The 25,812-nt window shown below is 43.9% G+C and overlaps 1 protein-coding gene across 6 annotated transcripts; it reads right to left on the bottom strand.

The window, feature by feature from the left end:
- On the bottom strand, positions 1–25,490 carry LOC131191201 (E3 ubiquitin-protein ligase TRIM7-like). 6 transcript variants are annotated; one of them, XM_058169084.1, is made up of 7 exons: positions 24,597–25,484; positions 16,774–16,869; positions 14,965–15,195; positions 12,724–12,746; positions 10,833–10,948; positions 8,370–8,396; positions 2–1,607 (listed from the first exon to the last, which is right to left on the bottom strand). In XM_058169084.1, the coding sequence occupies exons 1-7, from the start codon at positions 25,137–25,139 to the stop codon at positions 1,093–1,095; spliced, it is 1,551 nt and encodes a 516-aa protein (XP_058025067.1). In that variant the 5' UTR covers positions 25,140–25,484; the 3' UTR covers positions 2–1,092. The 6 variants fall into 6 exon arrangements, with proteins under 6 accessions (XP_058025068.1, XP_058025069.1, XP_058025067.1 ...); XM_058169083.1 differs by having other exon boundaries at positions 3–1,607; positions 8,361–8,396; positions 24,597–25,479; XM_058169088.1 differs by lacking the exon at positions 2–1,607 and adding an exon at positions 1,621–3,677 and having other exon boundaries at positions 24,597–25,490.
- Between the last annotated feature and the right edge of the window lie 322 nt (positions 25,491–25,812).

Here is a 25,812-nt window from a genome sequence, read left to right as displayed (position 1 = left end):
AGGGAGGGAGGGAGGGAAGGGGAAGGGAGGGACAAGAAGGGGAGAGGGAGGGGGGAGTGGAGAGTGGGGGGGAGAGGGAGTGAAAGGGGAAGGAGGGAGGGAGAAGAAGGGGAGAGGGAAGGAGGGAGAGGGGGAAGGAGAGAGAGAGAGAGAGAGAGAGATTATTTTACTCTTTCCTGCAACTCTTGACCAGCTGTTTTTCCTATACCAATGTTCAAAAGCCATGTTTATGTGGGGTTCTTAATGCTCCCTGAACTTGGTTGTTTTCTTGCAGACATTTCTCTACCCTTTATTGTTTACAAGCAATTTACAAGCAGTAAACAATACCCCAATCAAGGCACTACCGAATGAGACAAACTATCAAGCAGAAAATAATAGCCTAACACCAGTATATAAACAGAGAGTAAAGCCCACTCCCTTGTAGCACTAATGATGTTACCTAGTTGGATAATGAAGTGTCTGCAAGAAAACATCCCCCTTCAGAAGAGAGCACTAAGGACCCCACGGTTCAACCCGGAGCTACAAATACTATCTTCTGTTAGTATCAGTGTTACTGAGACCCTGCTGGAGAGAAAGAACTGAGCAAGGGAAAACCTTCCATCCACTACTTCCCTGTTGCAAATCATTGCCTTTGTAACTCTTTTGGAGGAATGATGTAGCAGCTAGGGTGTGTGGGGGGGAGACAGTCCTGAATGCAATTTTGACACACTCTACCTTCTCTCTGTCATACCCATTCCCTATAGCTATTCCAAAAGAAGAAGAAGAAAATTACACGTCTTCTCAACATTCAAGGCAGGCGAGATGAAATCCTACCTAATTGTGTGATAGGATTTTTGGGGGGTTAGAAACAGAAGCTCAAACATCATGCCTATTAACAGGACTCCTGCATGGCGTAGATAAATTGGTGGCATCTTCTGCAACTTTGCCCAAGATTTAGTTTTCAGCCCCACTGTCATCTGAAGGTGGCCAGGTTTCTCACGTATTTTTCCCACAAACCCTTGTGTCTCCCTTGGAGGTCAGCCCCATATCAAAACAAGCAGCACTTGCATCGCCATGGCTCCTTCCTGTTTCTATCGAGGCATTCTTTTCAACTCAGGAGCAAAGTTTAATGTAGGTTATAGTGGAGCACACTGAGAAGAGCGGGAACATCTTCTCTGTGAAGGCGATGTTAAAGGTAAAGATGTGTTGCATGGTTTCAGCGTTGTAGAAGGACACTTCTTCTCCTTCGTAGTCTAAGTAGACTCTAACTTTAATCAGCTTCTCGTTCAGGAAAAGCGGGGTGCGTTGAGGAGTGGTGACTGCCCAATATTGCCCTCCATTTTGCTGTAGGGCCCAGATGCCCTCTTCAGGGCAAAATTGAGTCAGCCCTTTCCTTCGCACCGATTCCTTGGCCACTCCAAAGGCCCAGCCGTCGGCAGACCCCACCTCCACCTCCCAGTAATGCCGCCCAGACTTGAACCCTTCCGTCGCCAGGACTCGAGAGTTGGTGTCAAAGCGTTTGGGACTGTTGGAGAGGTCTTGCTTGCGGCAGCCCATCCGCACCGTCTTGAGATCCGGCGAGATGAGGAGGAGGTGGTTGGCCGTCTCCGGATCCAGAAGCAAGTCCTCTAAGTTGAAGCACATAGCGCTATGTCAACAATCACAACCACAGTAACAGCAAGGAAAAGCAGCAGCAAAGAGCGGGGGGCAAAGGTCTGCGTGTGAAAATTAGAGGGTTCGTCTTTCTTTGGTTGAGTATTTTGCTTTAATGCTTTGCTTCATTTTTTTAAAAAAAATAAGAAGCTATGCCTAGATTTGTGATGGCGAACCTATGACATGTGTGCCAGAGGTGGCATGCAAAGCCCTCTCTGTGATGGCAGGTGCCATCGCCAGCTGCTCTTCTGGTGCACGCCGGCCAGCTGGTCTTTGCGGACACTGGAGCGCCAGAAAACGGCCTGAAATGGCTCAAAAAACAGGGCGTTTTTCAGACTGTTTTCCAGGTTGTTTTTTTGGGCCGTTTTCAGGCTGTTTTCAGGACTGTTTTTGGTTTCTGGCATTCCGGCACATGCCCGTGCGTTCTGGTTTGGGCACTCGGTGCTGAAGAGTTTCGCCATTTCTGGCCTAGATCAGGGGTCTCCAACCTTGGTCCCTTTAAGACTTGTGGACTTCAGCTTTGCTGGCTGAGGGACTCTGGGAGTTGAAGTCCACAAGTCTTAAAGGGACCAAGGTTGGAGACCCCTGGCCTAGATAGAGTCAGCAAGTAAAAAGAATTTATCTCCTTACTAAGGGTTGGGAATTATGGCTCTTTTACGATCTGCGAACATGAGCATGGCTCAGGAATTCAGGGAGCTGAAGTTCACAGATCGTAAAAGGACCATAGTTCTCCACCCTTGCTTAGAGCAAGGCAGGCCGTTGTAACAGGACTAAGCAACATGTTTATTTTTCACTGAAATCTCTTTTCTTACTGGGAAACCCCAAATATTTCCATCTGAACCTACCTGAACATTCCCATCTATTAATTGGATACGATTTGTCTTGCTTAGTATATCAGCACCAAACATTGAATTCTTTTACAGATAGTCCTCACCTTATGCCCATAATGGAGCCTGTCCATTACGGTTGTAAATTGTGAAGATCATAAAGTGATCATCCACATGATCGACCCAATTTTACGACCTTTTTTGTGGTGGTCTATTAAAGAAACACTGCAGTTGTGGGCTGGTTTTGCTGAAAACTGGAGGTAAATGCTCATTTTCTGCAAAATCATCATAAAACATAGTTGTATGACCACTGCAAATCTCTGCAAAAGGCTGCAAATGCAACCACACGTAACGTGGTTATGTGAAGGTGGGGCAGCGGGGATGGAAGGCAGATGTTGGATTTTCAGAACAGAGATATAAGTACCCCTGGTAGTGGTGAAATCCTACTGGTTCGCACTGGTTCAGGTGAACTGGTAATGATAAAAGCTAAAAAAAAGCTACCGGTTGGTCCGAACCGGTATTTCCGATGATTAGCTGTGCGGCGCGATTTAAAATCACTAGAAAGCAGTGCTTTCTAGTGAATCTAAATCACGTGGCACAGCTGTTCCCCCTCTCACTGTTCTACTTACCTTCCCAAGTTTCCTTTTTCCACACACAGTGTTGAGTTGGTCGAGTAAGGAGTTCGAGACCGGAGTCGTGACAACAGCTCTTTTATTTAGAGTGAGACTTCAGCAAAAAGGTGCAGGCAGGATGCTCTCCTTATATACACACCTGGATCAGTTGGCCACCAATAGAATTCAAATATTTTCCCGCTGGAATTTCCCGCTGGAATTTCCCACCAATGGGATCGTACAAAACACTTCTCCCCCCCTGAATTGCACTTCACCCAGGTTTTGCATATTTAGCAATTGTAATAATATTCATAATAATCGCGTAGATAATTCGGGCGTTCCCTGTTTCTACTTGACATGCGCAGTTCAGTTTTGGCGGGGGAAACATGCTCAGTTGTGGCGGGGAACACATGCTTGTTGGAGATGCCCTTCCTGCTTCCCAGCTCTTCCATTGGGTCGGAGGTGTTTTCCGCGCCTCCCAGCTCTTCCATTGGGTCCCTATTTTGTGGATTATTGGTGGTTGTTTCTTCAAACCCTGGTGGAATAATTGCTGTTGGGTTGGTGATGGGGTCAGGTGAGTCATCCAGTCCTCCTAGGTTTGAATTAGCTGTTGGAAGAATTGGATGATAGTTAGGGCCGGAGTTGTTTCCTGTTCGTTTACGGAGTTGATCGATATGCCTCCGTTCCAGTTTTCCATTCCCCAAGTCTACTTTATATGATTTGGGACCGGTTCTTTCTATTATGTAGCCAGCTAGCCATGCCGGGCCCTCCGAGTAATTCCTTGCGAATACTAAATTTCCTATTTCGAATTCTCTAGTCCCCTCTCCTCCCCCTTGGTAATTATCTGGGGAGTAGTTTGGGTTTAAACAGTTGAGAGTACAACGAAGTTTGCGCCCCATGAGGAGTTCAGCCGGGCTTAGGCCTGTGGCCGGGCAAGGTGTGACATGCTGTGAAGTCAAGAAAATGTCAATGCGCTCTTGCCAGTCCCCTGGCCCCAAACGTGCTAGTGCTTCCTTTGTGGATCTTACGAATCTTTCAGCCAAACCATTGGTTGATGGTTTGTGAGGAGCCGACAGCGCGTGTCGGATTCCCAAACCAGCCAAATAGCTTTCGAATTGTAGAGCAGTAAATTGGGGCCCATTGTCAGATACTAGGGTGTTGGGAAGCCCATGTGTTGAGAATAATCTCCGAAGAATTTGGATGACGGCTTCCGTTGTTGTAGATTTCATTAGGAATACCTCTAACCACTTTGAATATGCATCGACAATTATCAAAATGTTTGGCTATGAAAAGGGCCGGCAAAATCAATGTGGATGCAGGACCAGGGATTTCGTGGTCATTCCCATTCTCTGACTGGGGGGGACGGGGGCGCAGGTCTGGACTCTTGGCACGGGGAGCACTGTGCAATCCATTTTTCTATGTCCTTGTCAATTTGTGGCCACCAAACGTAACTCCTGGTGAGGCCTTTCATTCGCACTATGCCAGGATGACTCTCGTGCAACATCTCTAGAACCCTGGATCTTAGTGCTACTGGCACCACAACCCTGTCTCCCCACAACAAACAACCCCCTTGTGTGGCTAGTTCATTTTGCTTATTTCCAAAATCCTTGAATTCATCTGCCAATCTACTAGTGGGCCACCCTCTCTGTACCCACCCATGACTGTTCTTATTTGAATGTCGCGCCGTGAAGCTTTTGCAAGGGCCGTTGAGGTCAATGGGCCCGTTGTCATAAAGTCAATGAGCAGAGCCGGTGTCCCTGGGGTTGGATCCTCTACTAGCCTTGGCAGTGGGCATCTGCTTAGGGCATCAGCATGTGTTAAGTCCTTGCTGGGGCGGTGGATCAGTTTGTAGTTGTAAGCTGCCAAAAACAACACCCATCTCATCAGCCTAGGGGATAATGCAATGGGAGTGGGTTGGTCCCCGGTCAGTAGTCCTAGAAGGGGGCGGTGGTCGGTAACGAGTTCGAATTGTCTCCCAAAAAGGTATTCATGAAACTTCTTTACCCCAGAGACTGCAGCCAGGGCTTCCTTGTCCAGTTGGCTATAATTTCTTTCTGGGCTGGACAGAGTTCGGGAGAAATAAGCAATTGGTGCCTCAGAATCATTAGGCAGCCAATGGCTAAGGACAGCCCCCACTCCTAAAGGGGATGCGTCGCAGACTAAAACTAACGGCAGAGTGTGATTGTATTGGATTAGGAGACTGTCTTCCGTCAGGAGTTCCTTGACTTTAGAAAATGCCTTTGCTTCCTCTTTTCCGCAGAACCATGGTCTTTTGTTAGCCAATAGTCTGTGAAGGGGCTCTGCCACTGTGGCTTTTTGTTTTAAGAATACAGCGTAAAAATTCAAGAGGCCAAGGAAAGCCTGCAGTTCTGTCTTATCCTTGGGGGTGGGTGCCTCCTTTATTGCTTTAATTTTCGACTCAGTGGGGTGGATGCCCGCCTGGTCGATTCTGAATCCCAGAAATTCAACTGAGGGCACCCCTATTTGGCATTTTTCTCGTTTCAATTGAAGTCCTGCGTTTCTAAATGCAGTCAGGACTTCTCTTAGTCTCACCATTAGCTGGTGCTGGTCGTCAGCAGAAATTAGGACATCATCAAAATAAGGCACTACCCCAGGGATCCCTTGTAACAGTCTCTCCATCAGATTTTGGAAAAGCCCTGGTGCCACACTGACTCCAAATTGTAGGCGGGTGCATTTGAATGCTCCTCTATGGGTCACTATTGTTTGGGCTTCTGCTGTTGACTATTGTCAACGGGCAACTGCTGGTAAGCCTGGGCTAGGTCAAGTTTTGCGAAAACTTGCCCTGAGCCCAACAAGTGCAACAAATGTTGCACTACCGGCACTGGATAGGCACTCTTTTGTAGGGCTCTATTTAGGGTTGCCTTGTAGTCCGCACAGATGCGGACAGACCCATCGGACTTAATGGGAGTTACTATGGGGGTTTCCCATCTAGCATGGTCGATGTGGACGAGGATTCCCTGCTGGACTAACTTATCCAGTTCCTTATCTATTTTTGGCTTAAGTGCGAAGGGAACCCTCCTTGCTTTGAGTCTAATGGGTGCTACCCCTGGGTCTAGGTTGAAGGAAATAGGGGTTCCCACATACTTGCCCAAGGTTCCAGTGAAAACGTCTTGGAATTCATGAAGAAGGTCGTCCTTCCTGTATTGGCAGTCTGCTTGAATTTCTAGCACTCCGAATAGCCCGATCCCTAATGGGCGGATCCAATCCCAACACATGAGGCTTGGGAGGTTTCCTCGCACAATGGTGATAGGCAGCTTCTCTTTGTATTGGCCGTAGACTACGTTTACGGTGGCCATGCCTTCCACGGGAACTTTGTTGCCTTGGAAATCACAGATGCGCAGGTATTGGGCTTGTAGGTGATTTTTCTTAATGTGCGGCAACAATTCTTGAACTGTGGACCAGGATACAATAGTGACGGGCGATCCGGTGTCGATTTCCATCTTGATCCTTTGGCCGCCCACTGTGACCATGGTGTACATTTTTTCTTCTGGTTTCGTGATGGCGCTGCCGATGGTGACTAAGTTTGCATTCGCGCCCTTTTTTTGGCGGCCATTTTGCTCGCGCTTGTGCAGTGATATCTGCTGGCTAGCTGGCTGCCATTCCCCGCGATTTCTTTGGCGGGAAGCTTGAATCGGCAGCGTAGCCTGCAGACGTGAGCCAAATGGCTTTTCTTCTCGCAGCGGTGACACGTTGCATCACGGAAACGGCAGTTGTTTCTTTGATGGTCTCCCCCACAGCTGGAACAGTTTTTCCGGCGAGAACGCTCTGTTCGGGGGAAACGCTCTGTTCGGCAAACTGTTGTTGCCTCATCTTCCTCCCCCTCTTTGAATGAGCTGGTACTTGAAGAGTCTGCTTGGGCGGACTCGTAATGAACCAGGGCCGCTCGATAAGCTGGTGAAGCCTTACTTGCCCCTGGCTGCTGCATATTTACGGCTGCTCAGTTGGATAGCTCATACCCCGTAGCTTCATCAATTGCGGTGGTTAACGAGAAGTTGCGTCTAGCCAGTAGTATCCGTCTCAGCTCGACGTCCTGTATGCCACAAATGAATTGTTCCAGCAAGGCTTCATCTAGGGATGTCCCGTAATCGCACATGGAGGCGGCTTGCTGAAGCGAGGCAATAAAGTCGGAGATAGATTCCCCCTCTAGCTGAAATGCTGGCAGAAATCGTAGTGCTGGGAGTATTTCGAGGGGGTCGGTGCGTAGTAAGCTTTAAGTGTGTCTTTCAGGACGGTCCACTCGACTTGCTGGACTGGCCTCGGAGACAGTAGGGTCACTGCCATTCGGAATATCTTCGGGCCACAGTTGGTGAGGAAAAACGGCCATTTTTTATCATCAGGTAGTAGGTTATCGTCTTTATAAGGTAGGTAAAATGAGGACCCAGATTGTTGGGGGCAATAAGTTGACTTTGTATATAAATATACAAATAGAATGAAGACTATTGCTAACATAGTGTAAGCCGCCCTGAGTCTTCGGAGAAGGGCGGGATATAAATGCAAATTTAAAAAAATCGCCTCTAGGAAACAATTGAATCTTGTCATGAACATCTCCCATGACTCTTCCGCCGGATCAAATGGCTTCAGTTTGCTAGCAGATTTGGGCATCTTGGGAGGGCTGGTTTCTTTGTCTCTGTTGTCCTGATCAGTAGTTCACCCTCATCGCCAGTGTTGAGTTGGTTGAGTAAGGAGTTCGAGACCGAAGTCATGACAACAGCTCTTTTATTTAGAGTGAGATTTCAGCAAAATGATGCAGGCAGGATGCTCTCCTTATATACACACCTGGATCAGTTGGCCACCAATAGAATTCAAATGTTTTCCCGCTGGAATTCCCCGCTGGAATTTCCCACCAATGGGATCATACACAACACACAGCACACGTTTCGCACGCACTGAGCATGCACGGGCATCAAACCGGTGGCAAACCAGGGAGAATTTCACCACTGACCCCTGGGGAGGTCTGTCATAACTTCAGTTACTAAGTAATCAGTTATAAGTTGAGGACTACTTGTAGCAAGTAATCCATTACTGAAACAGCACTTTTTAAATCTACCGTATTTGCCTTTCCATTAAGTCCAGAATAGCAACCATGAACTATTATGACTATGTTGTTAAATTAATGGGAAAAAACCATGTCAGAGAGAAGGGTCACATTTAATCCAACCTTGAAAAGGTGCCCTACCATGGTTACAGGAAGCATAAACAGGAAGTCTACACCTGCACACGGCATGCATGATTTTGTCTTTGACAATTTTGATTGGCTTATAACATTTACCTTTCTCACCTTTCCCCAGTTCATCCCGGAGATGATCTGAAAGAAGAGAACACACCTGTCAAGGAGTCGGATCTAAAAGGCAACAGAAAGCAGTTTTATCCAAATACCTTGAACTCAGAGTTCCTCAATCTCATAGGCCCGTGATGGCGAACCTATGGCACGCGTGCCACAGATGGCGCGCAGAGCCTTCTCTGCAGGCACGCCAGCCGTCACGCCATCCTGCTTCCTGCCGGCCAGCTGATCTTTGGGTCTCTGCCGCACATGTGCCAGGGGTGGGGCGCACATGGGGGGACGCACACATGTGTATGCAGGGAAAAATTGGCATTTGGACGTGGCGCATGCGTGGTGGGCGAGGCACATGCACAGGGGGCGCCCGCATTGCATTTTGGGAGTGCACACCCACGCTTTGGGCACTCGGCACCAAAAAGGTTAGCCATCACTGTCATAGGCTCCGTATATATTACTCATAAGAACACAGGAACAGTTCTGCTCTGCTATAGCATTTGGTTTCTCACAATGGCTAATCAGGGCAGAGATCTTTTTTTTTTAATTTGTGTTTATATCCCGCCCTTCTCCAAAGACTCAGGGCGGCTTACACTATTTCAAGTAATAGTCTTCATCCATTTGTATATTATATACAAAGTCAACTTATTGCCCCCAACAATCTGGGTCCTCATTTTACCTACCTTATAAAGGATGGAAGGCTGAGTCAACCTTGGGCCTGGTTGACTCAGCCTTCCGATCTGACCCTTTCTCTGTAATAGCCTTCGGCTTGCGACCACAACTGAGCCCAAAATTTCCATTGCTGAACAAGGCAGTTGTTAAGTGAACTTTGCCTCATTTTACGACCATTCTTGTCAAGGTTGTTAACTAAGATTACCGCAATTATTAAGTTAGTAACACAGTTGTTAAATAAATTGACTTTGCTTGTCAGAAAGTCACAAAAGGTGATCACATGACCCCAAGACACCACAACCATCATAAGTACACGCCAGTTACCAAAAGTCCGAATTCTGATCATTTGACCATGGGGATGTCGCAATGGTCGTGTGAAAAATGGCCGTAAGTCATTTTTTTCAGTGCCATTGTAATTTCAAACAGTCACTGAATAAATGGTTGTAAGCAAAGATATCTGTACTTCCTGGCTATTTCAGAATCAGAATCAACTCAGAGAAAAGTTGAGTCTTCAAGACTAAAAGCCCTTGATGGACCTGTCCTCTATAAATTAGCTAACTCTGTTCTCTATAAATTACCCAACTCTGTTCTAAAAGTAGCCCTCACCATGTCTTGTGAGAATGAATTCCACAGACCGATGAGATCTCCCAACAACCTAGCTAACAGAACATCATTTTTAGGCTGGTCATCATAATATTAGGAATAAAGACCTAAGCATAGTACATATAATCATCTGCTACAATGTCCTACTAGCCCAATGAATACTTCAGCTTCAACCAAAACAATACAAGAGCACACAATAGATACAAACTCATGGTAAACCGATCCAGACTAGACTGCGGAAAATATGACTTCAGTAACAGAGTGGTCAACACCTGGAATGCATTACCTGACTCTGTGGTTTCTTCCCCAAATCCCCAAAATTTTAACCTAAGACTGTCTACAGTCGACCTCACCCATTCCTAAGAGGTCTATAAAGGGCTTGCATAAGCGCACCAGTGTGCCTACCGTCCTTGTCCTACTGTCCCCATTTATTTGTACCCATATCATGTATTTATAATTATGTTTATACTTATATCTGTTATCTAATACACATGAAAGAAGAAAGAAAGAAAGAGAGAGAGAGAGAGAGAGAGAAAGAAAGAAAGAAAGAAAGAAAGAAAGAAAGAAAGAAAGAAAGAAAGAAAGAAAGAAAGAAAGAAAGAAAGAAAGAAAGAAAGAAAGAAAGAAAATGCATTTTTAGGCTGGTCACCATAATATTAGGAATAAAGACCTGCGGCCATTTCATCCTACAATCCTATTTAACTACAAAAGCCTCTTCTTAAATATCATTCTCAAAAGCAGACCTCTGCATGCTGGAGAGAATGGTGTGTGGGTAAAAATAGGTAAGTGGGCTATTCTGTTGCAAAACCTATTAGCAAAGGCAGACGGTTGGGTGTCAAGTTAGAAGTGTAGAATTTTAATACTAATTACTTTACTAATATGATTGATTTTAAATTACTTTACTGCTAAGATTTATAAAAGGATAGACTTATCTACTTTTATATTTTACAATATAACATAAAGATGGCATGATTTTATCTTACTTGTATAATTTTCACTCTAGCTTGAAGTGTTAATTTTAATCGAAGTCATACAAACTAGTTGTTGATTTCCTTTTTCCCCCAAACCACAGCTATATATGAACAATCAAGTAACTCTTTGTTATTCTTTGCCAGCATCAGAGCTTCCAATTCCCCAAGTTTCTTTAGATGCTAAAATAAACAGATTTTCATGGCAAGTGTTCGTTTTCTCTACCTTTGAACTTCTTAACTGCTCCCTTGAGCGCCTCTGTCTTCAGAGAGAAGGTGGAGACATGGCCCTTCATGTCAGAGGAAACTGGAATAGGCTTCGGACATTTAACATTGTCACTTCTAACAAACAAGAAAAAGAAAGATATCAAGACTGGTAGATGTATCATCCCAAACTTTCCATTATAGTTTAAAACGGTTGGCAAGTGTGAGGCTTCAACAGTTATTTCTCACCTGTGCTTTTGATCTGAGTGGAAATTTAATGGCAAAAGTATAGAGGAAATATTGGTAATGCACCCGGGTTCTTTGGCTCTAAGTCAATTTCAGATTTTGCATTATAAAGGAGAGCTTCCAGATAGACCCGTGATGGCAAACGTTGCCAGAAATGGCATGCAGAGCCATCTCTCCGGGCACGCCAGCTGTCATCCGTTGCTCTTCCGGGTTCCGACGCACATAGGTGCGCCGGCCAACTGGTCTTCATGCGTGCGGAAGCGCCGGAACCCGGAAGAGCAGCTCCTTAGTGTGCCTGTGTGCGCTGGGAAGCTGAACTTCTGGTTTTTAGTGTGCACACGCGTGCCAGCCAGCTGATCTTTGCACACGCATGTGCACCAGAAACTGGAAGACCAGGTGGCCAGCGCACATCCGCATGCTGTAAACTGGAAGCTCAGCTTCCCAGTGCAGACATGCATGCCGAGGAACTGTTCTTTCGGTTCCTTGCACTCCTGCGTGTGCGAGCCAAGGAGGTGCTCTTCCGGTTTCTGGCGCTCCCCCATCCCCACACCCCCATTTCAGCACTCGGTGCCGAAAAGGTTCGCCAACACTAAGATAGATTCTTCAAGGGCAAGTTACTAGTCTATTTCACACTTCTGAGAAGGAAAGATTGAAATCATCTGAATCTTTAAGCTACTCTTCTCTCAGCTTGGTATTTGTTTGATTGACTGATTAAGTAGCATCAACTTGAGAGTAGATTCCTAGGAATTACATGGGCAGATTCTCTCCAGGATGACCTAACCTGGGGCCCTCCAGGTACATTAAGACACATTAAGACAATTTCCAGAATTTCTTTCAAAAGCACTTTTGGAAGTTCCAAAACACATCCATAGGACACTTGTTTGGGAAGGTACAGTGCAAATCCCTTCATGTGTTGATAGATTCATTTGACTTACACATTGACAGTCATATTCCAAAAACTGGACGGGGTCAAGGCAAAACTGTGAAGAATTTAACTTTCTGTGAATTTACTTACAACCACACATTTAAAGAATTTCGCCAAATTGCAGTTTGGTGTTAACTTTCATTGGGGTTCTGGAAGCCACATGCTAGGATTTGCATTTTTATTTTTTTATGAGCCATGGTGGCGCAGTGGTTAGAATGCAGTATTTCAGGCTAATTCTGCCCACTGCCAAAAGTTCGATCCTGACCGGCTCAAGGTTGGCTCCGTCTTCCATCCTTCTGAGGTCAGTAAAATGTGCAACTACATTGTCGGTCTCTGTAAACCGCTTAGAGAGAGTTGTAAAGAACTGTGAAGCAGTATATAACACTAAAGGCTATTGCTATTTATGTAGATAAGACAAGTTGGGCAACCTTAGTCAAAGCAAGAGTTTTAAACTCAAGCTTGAGCAAACTCAAGTTCTCTGGATAGATAGAAACCACTCTTTCAATCTGGCTCCTGCTAGCTCTACTGGATATATAGATGAACGAAACTTAAGACATTTAGAGCCGAAGAGTATCTTGTTTCCATAAAAATAAGACATCAACAGTCTAGGATTATTAACCCTGATCCAAGAGGGCTGGGCCACAGCATGTCTTTGAGACTGTATTTCTCCAAACAGCTGTCACTGACCTTTTGATTTGTTCATACACAAAGGAAAAGAGAGGGTGAAAATGGAGCTTCATACCTGGCAATAATAGCTGTCACATCCTACAAAAAAGAGAGAGAGAAAGAACAGAGAATTAGGGAAAGAGATGTCCTGGTCTATTGTATTGCAAACTGGGGGCTCCACTCATCAACTAAGAGTCTTTTGATGGTGCCATCAAGAAAGGAGACTGCAATTAACTAGGGTATCATCCTTCTTTGTATTGGCCACACAAGCTGTGGAATGTCATCCTCATTGAAATATAGATAGTCCTTGTTTAGTGACTACAAATATTTTTATAAGCTGGCATTTTTTTTCTTGACGTTCTTTTTACATAATGTAGCAATAACAGTTTTTAATATTCTGATAGCTTGTCTTTATCATTATTTACTTCTAGGTCTAATTCATTTTCACTAAAAGTTTTATTTTACTTCGTACTCTAAACCGCATCAGGCAATTTGAAAAGTAAATAAATGATTAATTTGCCTTATTTCTCCCTAGCCTTCTACTCGTCTTGTTGCTTCTCAGTTTGTTTACATTTCAGGAATTACAGTATTTGCTTTAAGGAAGACATGTGGCCCAGTCAACTGATCATGAAAAGCTTCCTATAACACTCCTGAAAAAGTAGAACCAATTCAGGTTTCTGAGTTGTCTTGAAATCAGATGGACATTGAATCTTTCCAGGGAAAAAGCTGCAGAATACTCAGTATACCTCCCACTGCATTTTCCACCACCATCCTTAAGTACAGTAAACTATTAATAGATCCTATGCACACTTAAGGAGACCTTTGCCTTAATTTCTCAAGTGCTACCGTCTTCAGAAAAGAATGTGGCAATCTTTAAATAGTCGTAAGAAACTCTATAGTATGGAAACATCAGGTGTAACATGAGAGTAATGGTCATGGCCAAAACCTAAGGCAGGGGAGAACTTTTTTTTTTTTGCAAATTTCAAGTGGCAAAGATAGAAGGGTTTATTCAGTATACAAACAGCAACTGGCCTATATTTGAAAAGGTTGTTGAATTAAAATCTCCAACCGCCAATTTTTTTCTATCAATTCTAAGAAATATTACAACGTTTGGCTCTAGTTCATGAACAAATAAAAACCTCCATTTATTTAGATCAGTGTTTTTCAAACTTGGCAATTTTTCATGTGGGTGAACATGCTGGCTAGGGGATGAAGTCCACTTTTTCATGTGGGTGTTGAAGTGCACTCACCTTAAAATTGCCAAGGTTGAAAAACACTTATTTAAATAAATTAGGAAACAAGCAAGTTTGTTTCTTCCTAAAACATTACACAAGTAAGCAATAATTCCAGACAGTTTCTCTTTTATATAATATTTGATCCCTGGTTACTGAGGCACGGAAGTACATAAATGCCATTTTCTTGATCAGTAGGATCCTATAATACACTCCTAGAATTGGGTCATTCCATGTCAAGTGGTCTGATTTCAGAAAAGTGCCCCGGTCGACCATCGCGGATTTTGATGAAATTTGGTGTGAACATGCACACACGTCCCCAATGAACATTGGTAAAGTGTTACGTGTGTCAATGCAATACTTGCGGAGATGTATAGTCATTTGTATGACCCCATACTGCAGCCTTTGACAGTATGACTCTGAGATTTCAGCAACTCTGAGACATAATATTTCGGGCAATATTTTGTTGAGAGAAACAAAACTTGCCTATCTTGTAAAACTTGTTGTGCTCTATTAAACAAAATAATAAAAACATTTGTATGGGGTCATACAAATGACTATCTCCGCAGATATTGCATCAGCAAACGTAACACTTTACCAACGTTCATTGGGGATGTGTGTGTATGTTCACACCAAATTCCATCAAAATCCATGATGGTCAACCTGAGAGCCCCAGACTACTTGACATGGAATGACCAAATTATGTAATTTTTAGCTTATTCAGCTGTACTCCACTGCTGGTATAATTTCTATAATATTTAACAAATTCAGGTAGAAAGTAATAATGCATATAATTTGCCCCAAACATGGCCAGTTGAAAAGATTTCAGATAACATAATAGTAAATCCAACTAGTGATCTCCTTCTCTCCAACATGAGTGTTTGAAAGCTATAAATTACTAAAACTAAGCCCTACCAGGTTTAGCCACAGAGTGTCTAGCTAGTCACTAAATTGGTGCATTGTTCTTTTGGTATATTGAGTAAACTATAGCTAAGTTTTCTCAACACCCAATGATGTGTGCTAATGCGAAAAGACCTGACGTTACACAAAATGTCTACAATATTTAGTCTGTTGCTAAGTCTTACCTTGAGGAAATCGAGCAATGATTCTTGGCTTTTGTCCTCCAGATCAGCAATGAATTTGTTGAGGAGGGACATTTCCTTGGACAGCTCTGTGATGTTCTCATTCTGTCTTTTCACGATGCCCTTCTCCATTTTGTCCAGCTGTCCAAGGAGAACCTGTTCTTGATCATGAAGAAACTGGCGTAGCCCTTCAAACTCAGAGAGGACTTTCTGTCTCTCGGTTTCTATGGTTTTCTTTTTAAGAAGTCAAAGAAAGAAAGTGAGGAAGCAGAAGACAATTATCCCCAACAAATTATCACTGGAATAAACTTCACCAGTTTAATCACCCACCATGCTTTGCCAACTCCAATACAGCTGAAGATCACTAAAACTAGAATACAGGTAATCCTTGATTTACAACCACAACTGAGTCCAAAATTTCTGTTGGTAAGTGAAACATTTGTTAAGTGAGTTTTGCCCCATTTCTTTCCACAGTTGTGAATCCCTGCAGTTGTTAAGTTAATCACGTAGTTGATAAGTGACTCTAGCTTCCCCATTGACTTTGCTGGTCAGAAGTCCAAAAGGCGATCATATGACCATGAGACATTGGAAATGTCATAAAGAACAGTCAATTACCCATATTTGAATTTTGATCACTTGACCATGAGGATGCTGCAATGGTTATCAGTGTGAAAAATTGTCATAACCAGTGATGAAATCCACATTTTTTTACTACCAGTTCGGTGGGCGTGGCTTGGTGGGCATGGTGTGGATTGGTGGGTGTGGATTGGTGGACGTGGCAGGGGAAGGATACTGCAAAATCTCCATTCCCTCCCCACTCCTGGGGGAAGGATATTGCAAAATCTCCATTCCCACCCCACTTTGGGGCCAGCCAGAGGTCGTATTTGCTAGTTCTCCAAACTACTCAAAATTTTCACTACCGGTTCTCCAGAACCTGTCAGAACCTGCTGAATTTCACCCCTGGTCATAACTCACTTTTTCCAGTGCTGTTATAACTTTGAACTGTCATGGATGAACTGTTGTAAATCAAGGACTACTTGTATTTTCTCACTGATACTAGACTGTCAGTCATAATAGCAATAGCAATAGCACTTAGACTTATGTACCACTTCATAGTGCTTTTACAGCCCTCTCTAATCAATTTACAGAGTCAGCATATTGCTCCCCCACCCCAACAATCTGGGTCCTCATTTTAGCGACCTCGGAAGGATGGAAAGCTGATTCAACCTTGAGCCTGGTGAGATTCGAACTGCTGAACTGTAGCTAGCAGTCAGCGGAAGTAGCCTGTAGTACTGCACTCTAACCACTGTGCCACCTTGGCTCTTATAAGTTAGAGGACTATCTATAATACAGTGTATGGATGCCCTATAGATGAACATGCAAGATATACTTTGAATTCTATAAATAAACGTTTCTCAAAGATGTCTCCAGTGTGGGCCTGACAGGAACCGCTCCTACAGGATGTTGATATATTATTCTACTTACATCCTGCTTTTCAAAGAACTACTAGGAGAAGAGAAGATAAAGTGACATGTTTTATTATTCCACCTCAGAATATGGAAATAGGGACACAGTGCTTCTGAACACGGTTTGTGGTTGTGACATTAATCAACTCAAAAGGATTTAGCCCTCCAAATTCAGAGAGGACCTTTGGTCTCTCGGTTTCTATGATGACTGAGAAGCTCCAAAGACATTAAGAAACATAATCCTTTTTGAAGATTTCTTCAAAAATTTTATTGAGTCACATATCTGCACCTGACTGAATAATGCTGCACGAGCGTGTCAACTTCCGAGTAACAGTAAGGTACCTACCAGCAATTCTTGGCTCTTCTTGTCATCCTGAGTTTTGAATTCCAGGAGTTCCTGTCTCTCTTTCTTCAAGAAATCCAAGCGAGTCTGTATTTGTTCCTAAGGTCCAAAGTAGACAGTTTTTTTTTAATGCTTTCACAATTTTGAGGCAATCAAGATTTGAGAAGATTCCATGCATCCTTAGGAAAAATTATAAGTCTGTGAACAATTAATGTTAGGAAGCCCACAGCTGTAATGATTTTATGCCCTTACGCCAACTATTAAAAGGCATATTCTGACATACTCTTATTTATTGTGTAACATTTTACTACTATTTCAGTGTAGTGTGGTAAGCCGCTATGAGAGGAAGGAAGGAAGGAAGGAAGGAAGACATTGCCAGAGTCTTTACTGCATTGAAATCTAATTATAATTTCTATATAAATCATATTCTAAATGACTTGTAGTGAAACAGTTCACAGGGGCTGTGAAGTCAAATCTTCTTGGAGGTTGTAATATAGAGGTCCTCAACCCCTGGGCCATGGGCCTTTCTGAACTGGGCCACATGAGTGGCTGACCAGAGCACAGGGCCGCACGCAGTTTGACTTCCACAAGTGGCAGGCCAGCGTGCATGTATGTCAGAGGTAGGTTTCAGCAGGTTCTGACCAGTTCTGGAGAACTGGTAGTGGAAATTTTGAGTAGTTCGGGGAACCGGTAGTAAAAATTCTGACTGGCCCAGCCCCCATCTATTCTCTGCTTCCCAATTCGCAGCTGATCGGGAGAAAATGGGGATTTTTGCAGTAACCTTCCCCTGGAGTGGGGTGGGAATGGAGATTTTACAGTATCCTTCCCCTGCCATCTCCATTAAGCCACAGCCACCACAGAACCAGTAGTAAAAAAAATTTGAAATCCACCACTGATGTATGTGCGCATGCAGCTCAACTTGCACAAGCGATGGGCCGGTGGGCTCACGTGCTCGCCAGCCCAGCATTTGCATGGGCCAGTTCCCCTCCCCCACTCTGCCCACCGGGCCACCAAGTCATAAAATTTGGGGACCACTGTTGCAATATATAAATAGAGCTATTATTTTTCCTACAGAAGGGCTCAGGTGCAATCTTAGTCCTTTCCAAAGAAAATATTTGTGCAGGAAACTCACAAAAGCCACACCAGCAGTGAAACCTTTCGCCGCGAGCTGAAGACATATTTATTTATTCGCGCAGGACTGGCATAGAATTTTAGACATTTTTATTCGGTTTTTAATTTTTTAGTGGGTTTTACTGTTTTAAATATATTTTAATCTGGGCCAAATTTAATAAGTTTTTTAAATATTATTTTATCTTGTATTTATTTATTACTGTTCTGTTTTATCTGGCTGTAAACCGCCCTGAGTCCTTCGGGAGAAGGACAGTATAAAAATCTAAATAAATAAATAAATAAATAAATAAATAAATAAATAAATAAATAAATAAATAAATAAATAAATAAATAAACAAACAAACAAACAAACAAACAAACAAACAAACAAACAAACAAACAAGTTTGTCCAAGACAGACCTCTAGTCTGACTGGGCATAAAGCCGTTGCACACAAACATCTATAGAGTTGACTTGCTACTAGACACTTTACAATGAAAAGGAGTTGAACTGGGATTGGACCCAGACATCAAAAATAATGTAGATTCAGGGGTGGATTCTACTTGCGACCAGTTCGCAGCAAGCTCATGTACACGCGCTTGCTTCTATACATGTGCAGAAGCTTCCTGATGACGTCAGGGTTGGTGGGCGGAGCCTACCCCCACGGTTTTACTATCGGTTCACAAGAACCGGTCTGAACCGGGGGCAACCCACCACTGTGTAGCTTGTGTGTGCTTAAATAAATTCCTAGGGAAATTTCTGGATCACACCAACTTCAAAACCTAGTCTGACCACAATCCCCATCACACCCAGCCCCAGTCAACAGAAAATAAGATTTTTAAAGCTTCATGATCTGGAAGGCACTGAAGAGGGGAAAGTATTTAAAGTATAATCCTGCCTTATTTTACTAATCTTCTTCATGCTATAGAGACCAAGGTTGGATATGTGAAAAGGTAAAGATAAAGGTAAAGGTTCCCCTCGCACATACGTGCTAGTCGTTCCCGACTCTAGGGGGCGGTGCTCATCTCCATTTCAAAGCCGAAGAGCCAGCGCTGTAAGAAGACGTCTCCGTGGTCATGTAGCCAGCATGACTCAATGCCAAAGGCGCACAGAACGCTGTTATCTTTCCACCAATGTGGTCCCTATTTTTCTACTTGCATTTTTTACATGCTTTTGAACTGCTAGATTGGCAGAAGCTGGGACAAGTAACGGGAGCTCATCCCGTTACACGGCAGCACTAGGGATTCGAACCACTGAACTGCCGACCTTTCGATCGACAAACTCAGCGTCTTACCCACTAAGCCCTTTGGATATGTGTACACGGAGACAAATGTAGACATTTGAAGCTCACCTTCTAAGATGGCTGCCTTAAAGTAAAAATAAAAACAGGGGCAGATCTCTCTTACTGTTGTGATACAACTGGTGCTTTCTCCCTAGGAGGAGGAGTGGGGAAGGGATTGTCCGTGCTTTGAAATGGAAGAAGAGACGAGATAGACAAGTTTGCTCCCAGAGGAATAACTATTCCTGAAAAGTTGATGTAAATAGCCAGGTGCAAGAGACTCTGTTATGACTGAAAAGATCCTCCCCCTTGGCAGATACCAGAAAGGCTCTTAGAAACAAAACTAAGGACTCCCCACACATGTAGGGATAGATAGACTCTAAATGAGAAACAGTTGAGCTGCCCAAATTATGGAAACCATCTCTTTCCTCTCAATAAATCTTACTAAAGAGGATCTCTGCAAACTACAGGTAGTCCTCGACTTACAACAGTTCATTTAGTGACCATCCAAAGGTACAACGGCACTGAAAAAAGTGACTTATGACAGTTTTTTTCACATTTATGACCGTTGCAGCATCCCCATGATCATGTGATCAAAATTAAGACGCTTGGCAACTGGCATGTACTTATGATGGTTGCAATGTCCCCAGGGGTCACATGATCATCTTTTGCGACCTACTGACAAGCCAAGTCAATGGGGGAACCAGATTCATTTAAGAACTGTGTTACTAACTTAACTGCAGTCATTCACTTAACAGCTGTGGCAAGAAAGGTCGTAAAATGGAGCAAAATTCACTTAACTACTGTCTCACTTAGCAAGAGAAATTTTGGGCTCAGTTGTGGTCCCAAGTCCAGGACTATCTGTACTTTTCTTCATTTGTAGAAAAAGAAAGATTGCAGAAGATAATAGGAAGGCCCTCAAACTTACATTGGAAATTAGTTTCTCAAATCTTCCCAGAGTGCCTCAGCTCATCTGTTCTTGTCACCTCATCAACTGCAGTTTCTATTTTTATCTGGATATTTGCATTAGGGCCACAAAGAAGAAGCTTGGCTCCTGCCCTCCAGGGAATCAGTGTCAGTCTGAGATCTTGTGCCCACTTTGGGAAGGTTTCCTTCCAGAAATAGAACAGGAATTCTGTTCTTGGCTTAACCATTTCTTGCCTGGCAATGATTGTCTCAATGACTACAGGTTTGCAATCAACCCATCTGGCAACCCGGCAATCCCTATTTTGTTATTCCAAAGTAGAGAAGAACAACAAAGATGATTAGGGGACTGGAGGCTAAAACATATGAAGAACGGTTGCAGGAATTGGGTATGTCTAGTTTAATAAAAAGAAGGACTAGGGGAGACATGATAGCAGTCTTTTAATATCTCAGGGATTGCCACAAAGAAGAGGGAGTAAACTATTCTCCAAAGCACCTGAGGGCAGGACAAGAAGCAATGGGTGGAAACTAATCAAGGAGAGAAGCAACCTAGAACTAGGAAAAATTTCCTGACAGTTAGAACAATTAATCAGTGGAACAACTTGCCTCCAGAAGTTGTAAATGCTCCAACACTGGAAGCTTTCAAGAAGAGATTAGATAACCATTTGTCTGAAGTGGTGTAGGGTTTCCTGCCTAAGCAGGGGGTTGGACTAGAAGACCTCCAAGGTCCCTTCCAACTCTGTGATTCTATTCTATTCTATTTACTCCAAATGGACTTTAGGATTCATCTGTAGGCAGCCTTAGAAGTTTATACCGCTGACCGGAAAATGCCCAAAACTTTTCTCAAACGCTCCCCAATTCTTCTAAATTTTCGCTGATACCAATACATCATCAAAATAGGGACCACCCCGGAGCCCTTGCAGAAGTCGCCCATTAAATTTTGAAATAGACCAGGTGCCACACTCACCCCAAACTGTAACTGGGTACACTTGAAAGCACCTCTGTGAGTCACAATTGTCTGGGCTTCGGCTGTGTTGGCGTCTACGGGCAGTTGTTGGTAGGGTTGGGCCAAATCTAATTTGGCAAAACGCGTTCTTGCCCCAGCGAGTGCAGCAAGTGTTGCACCACTGGGACCGGTAAGCGCTTTTTGCAAGGCTTTGTTTAAAGTTGCCTTGTAGTCAGCGCAGATTCTAACTGACCCACCTGGTTTCACTGGGTGACGATTGGCGTCTCCCACTTTGCATGATCGACTGGCACTAGTATCCCCTGACTGACTAGTTTGTCTATCTCCCTGTCAATCTTGGGTTTAAGGGCAAAAGGGACCCTCCTTGCTTTTAACCGTATGGGGCTACCTGGGGTCTAAATTGAAAGAAATAGGGGTCCCTTGTACTTGCCCAGGCAGTCCTTGAAAACATCTTCGAATTCCATGAGTGTGTCCTTTAGGTTAAAGTCATTTCTGTAGATGCCAGTCACTCCCATGCCCAATGCTCGAACCAGTCTAGTCCCAACAAGCTTGGCAGGGTCCCTTCGACTATCGTGATGGGCAGGGTTTTCTTGTGTGGTCCGTACTCGGCGGACGGATGTTGTCCCTCGAACAGGGATGCGATTCCCTTGGTAGTCTTGAACTTTAGCCGCTGTGTTTGCAGTTTGCGCTATGATGTTCGCAAAGCTGCAAAAGTGTCCCAGGACATGATTGTGATCGCTGACCCTGTGTCCACCTCCAGTCGGCACGGCACTCCTTCAATTTTTGGTTTTGTGAAGATTTTCTTCTCTAGCGGGTTGCCGCTGCCCACTATTACGGTCGCTCGTTTGACTTCGCGCCCTTTTTGTTTTGACCAATCACGGGTCGCCTTGCCGACCCCGCGCTCTGATTGGTTGGTTTGAATTTTCGGCGGGAAGATTGGGGTGCTCGACAGACTTGAGCCAGGTGCCCCCTCTTCTCGCACCGCCGACATGTAGCGCCCTTGAACTTGCATTGTTGACGCTGGTGTTGCCCTCCGCAACTTCCGCATTCATCCCGGTCTTCTTTCTCGGTCTCCCGTGTGAAAACTCCTTCCTCATCCTCGCCGCCTGATTCGGTCTGGATTTCTTCGTTGTGGACCGGAGTTGATTTCGTGCCGCCATTGGTGTGAGCGGCTTTTGTAGGGTTTCCTGCCTAAGCAGGGGGTTGGACTAGAAGACCTCCAAGGTCCCTTCCAACTCTGTGATTCTATTCTATTCTATTTACTCCAAATGGACTTTAGGATTCATCTGTAGGCAGCGTTAGAAGTTTATATATTAAAATTGCAGGCTTCATCTTTTGTTACTAACTTACTTTCTCTACACTATGTAAAAATGTATTGCTTTCAATAATTATTAAAGAATTGCGGGGGAGGAGGGAGCCAGAAACATGGCACAGCTTTGTTTATCCTGATGACAAAAAATCTTCACCTTCTTTCTGCCTTCCTGCTAAATTGTGATTATAGCCATTGGATCAAAACAAGGTGTTTTTCTGACTTTAACTCTTGCAAGCTAATCTGAGTGTTTTGAGATGATTGAGAAATCCTACTAAATGGAGTAAGGAATGGGAGACTATAAAAAGTAATCATTGCTACTGTAATGAGGAACCGTGTGATATTTTCATGATATTTTCATGATAAACAAATGTACTACTATGCAAGATTTAATGGACCACAATCCACGTGGAATAACGCATGTGTGAAATTTTAGGACTGTACAAGAGTTTACCCTGGTTTTAATGCAAGGGAATAAAAGAGTTATCTCTCTGGGAGCAAATGTTTACAAAGTGTTATTTTATTATTATTATTGTTTCGTTTACCATTGGAGAAGACAAAAAAAAGGAAATGGAAAACTGGGTTTGGTCTTGGGACGTAACTTAATTTTGAATGGACACTTATCTAACCTTTGTGCTTAAAGATGCAATCAGCTCCTCTCTCCCGTACCTAAAAAGGATTGAGGAAAAGCCCTGCCCATTTGGTATGGGGATACCCAGGGAGCTAAATCTGCTCCTCCTCCTGAAAATCCCAACTCACAAAATTCAAGATATGGTGTCTATGAGGAGCCCCTGTCCACACCTGCCTGCAGAACTTCTGGCAGACTAGCAGCTCAGCTCTTCTGTTCCCTCAGGGCAGCGGTGAAATCCAATTTTTTTAACTACCGGTTCTGTGGGCGTGGCTTGGTGGGTGTGTTGTGGCTTGGTGGGCGTGGCAGGGGAAGGATACTGCAAAATCCCCATTCCCTCCCCACTCCTGGGGGAAGGATATTGCAAAATCTCCATTCCCACCCCACTCTGGGGCCAGCCAGAGGTGGTATTTGCCAGTTCTCCGAACTACTCAAAATTTCCACTACCGGTTCTCCAGAACCTGTCAGAACCTGCTGGATTTCACCCCTGCCTCAGGGGTTTTGGTGGGTTTTGCTGACCTCTTCCCTCCATCCCCCTGCAACCTTTAACCCTATAAAGGGAAATATATGAGTAGGAACCAGCCACTGACCTGGTTCAGTCATTGGCAGTGAATGGTCCAGGGACTACCGTTTTGTCCAGTGCTGAAGACTAAAACAATTTCATTATTTTTCAGTAGACATGATTGAGTCTGGCTTAATTTGGAACAAAACCTGGGGGCAACTATGGAATTTAATTCCAGGTGGAAATCATATTGTATAAACCCACCCACCCAGAGAGGCCTCATATATAGCTTTTTACATGGGATCCAAGTGATCCTGCCCTTCATTTGAAATCTTCTTCAGTTTTCCCATCACAGGAGTACAGTGGTTGGACTTTTGAAAGGAACCAGCAAGACAATGATCTAAATCCCAACTGCAACCACAGCGATTTTTCCAGCCATTATCAAATTTCAGGCCATCATTCTAGGTTTCTGCTTTTGGGTGAAACCCCCATATATCCTCCCTTCAGCTTTTAGAGGAAAGGCAGGATATTAATGGAAGAAATCAAAAGGAAATACAGAAAGGTTAGCAATTTTTTTTTATAGGTGAATATATTGGATGTTTTGTGCATACATTATTTTTTTCTCAAGATTGCTTCCCTTCTACTGGATTTTTTTTTCCTGGAAAAGTTAAGGAACATAGAAAGACAGGTGACATTTGCACAGCATGGACTAAAATAGGACTTTCTGGTTTAGCAGATGTCAGAAACTAGCCATTGGTTTGGCTGCATGTTGGATGAATCAGGCCATCCACCCCATTAAACCAGAGCATGTACTGGGAATAGAGCAAGTTTGAGGTTTAGCATGCAGTCTGAACCTAGCTGCTGAATCAGCTCTCAGCATACTATTGTTGACTCAGACATTCAACAGCTCCTCAAGGTTATAGAGATGGGCTTTCCCCAAGCCCTTCTTGGAGATCCCTGGAACTGAATGTGGACTTTCTCAATGGAAGCTCATTTCTAGCCCCTTGATAATTTTTAGCAAAGAACAGGTACGATGTAGAAAGGCGTTCGAGACCTGAGATGTTTGTAAGCCTGAGAAGAATATTTGTGCAATGGACAGGTAGGTGCCTACCTTGTATTCCTGGGCTGCTTCTTCTACAGGCACCACCGCATGAGGTCGGTGGTCCCGAGACCGGTCACACACCACACAAATGGTCTTCTGGTCGTCTTTGCAGTAAAGCTTCAGGGCCTCCTTGTGCTTCTCACAGATCCTGTCGTCCTCAAGGCCTCTCCCACCATGCAGGATGAACTGGCTGATGATCTCAGACATGTTGGCCAGCTGTCGGTTGGGCCTGAAGCTTTTCTCCTTGAACACTTCCCTGCACTGAGGGCAAGGGAAGTCCACCTCCAGGCTCTTCCAGCTCTTGCTGATACAAGCCCGGCAGAAATTGTGCCCACACTGGATGGACACGGGGTCTTTGAAATATTCCAAGCAAACCGAGCAAGTGGCTTCATCTTGAAGGTTTCCTGGGAGGAGGACGGCAGCCATGGCTCCACCTTCTTCTTCTTCTTTTTCTCTTCCTGCTTTCGCTGCAGCATATAGAGCACGAATGCTGGGCACAAAACCCAGGGCAGGGTTTTCTGTGTCAGAAGCCAGCTGATGTTGCAAGGTCATATCTGAAGCTTCTGGTTTCTTACTTGGCAATGAGTCAGCTCCTGGACAAGTTGGGATATGCTACGGGATCTTCAGAGTTTAGAAGAGAAGGAAAACCAGAGCAGGAGGTTTCGTTCGGTTTGGAGAGACAGAAGGCACGTTTCCAGATTCCTCGTGACTCATATTGTTTTTCAGTTCTCTCTAGGATGAGAACAGAGGTTAATTTTTAACAGTGCTGAGAAGTTTCAGCTCGCCAGCAAAGCCAATCCCTCTGGTCTGGAAATTGACCCTGCTAACCCACTTGAATAAACGTTGTCTTAAAAAACCAGCAATTAGGGAAATCTAGAAAATTCACCAAAGCCACCAAACGTAATCTGATTTTGCGCTGATTTTTAGATGACATTTTACGATAATTGCAATGCAAGCATGAGCAAAGCAGAAGGAAAAATTCTGAAGACGGATGTTCTCGTTCATGCAACAATGTTCACCTTCCCCTGTTAATAGGGAATAATAATAATAATAATAATAATAATAATAATAACAATAATAATAACAATAATAATAATAATAATATTTTAATTTGTATACCGCCCTTCTCCCGAAGGACTCAGGGCGGTGAACAGGCAAATAAAATACAAACAAAAACATACACAATATTAAAACAACCCTTAAGAAACTTATTCAATTATCCAGG

Source organism: Ahaetulla prasina, chromosome 2 (genome assembly GCF_028640845.1).
Source record: "Ahaetulla prasina isolate Xishuangbanna chromosome 2, ASM2864084v1, whole genome shotgun sequence".
NCBI classification, from domain to species: domain Eukaryota; kingdom Metazoa; phylum Chordata; class Lepidosauria; order Squamata; family Colubridae; genus Ahaetulla; species Ahaetulla prasina.
Note: the sequence above shows the minus strand (reverse complement) of the source record. Positions and strands in the feature narration are given on the sequence as shown.

What these genes read in the sequence shown, in the direction of transcription:
- LOC131191201 (XM_058169083.1), bottom strand. Translation starts at nt 25,139, where the DNA reads ATGACCTTGCAACATCAGCTGGCTTCTGACACAGAAAACCCTGCCCTG. An exon ending in GTGACAGCTATTATTGCCAG is followed by an intron (nt 10,949 to 12,723) that starts GTATGAAGCTCC and finishes CTTGTTTGTTAG; the next exon opens with AAGTGACAATGTTAAATGTC. An exon ending in ACTGGGGAAAGGTGAGAAAG is followed by an intron (nt 1,608 to 8,360) that starts GTAAATGTTATA and finishes GCTTCAACTTAG; the next exon opens with AGGACTTGCTTCTGGATCCG.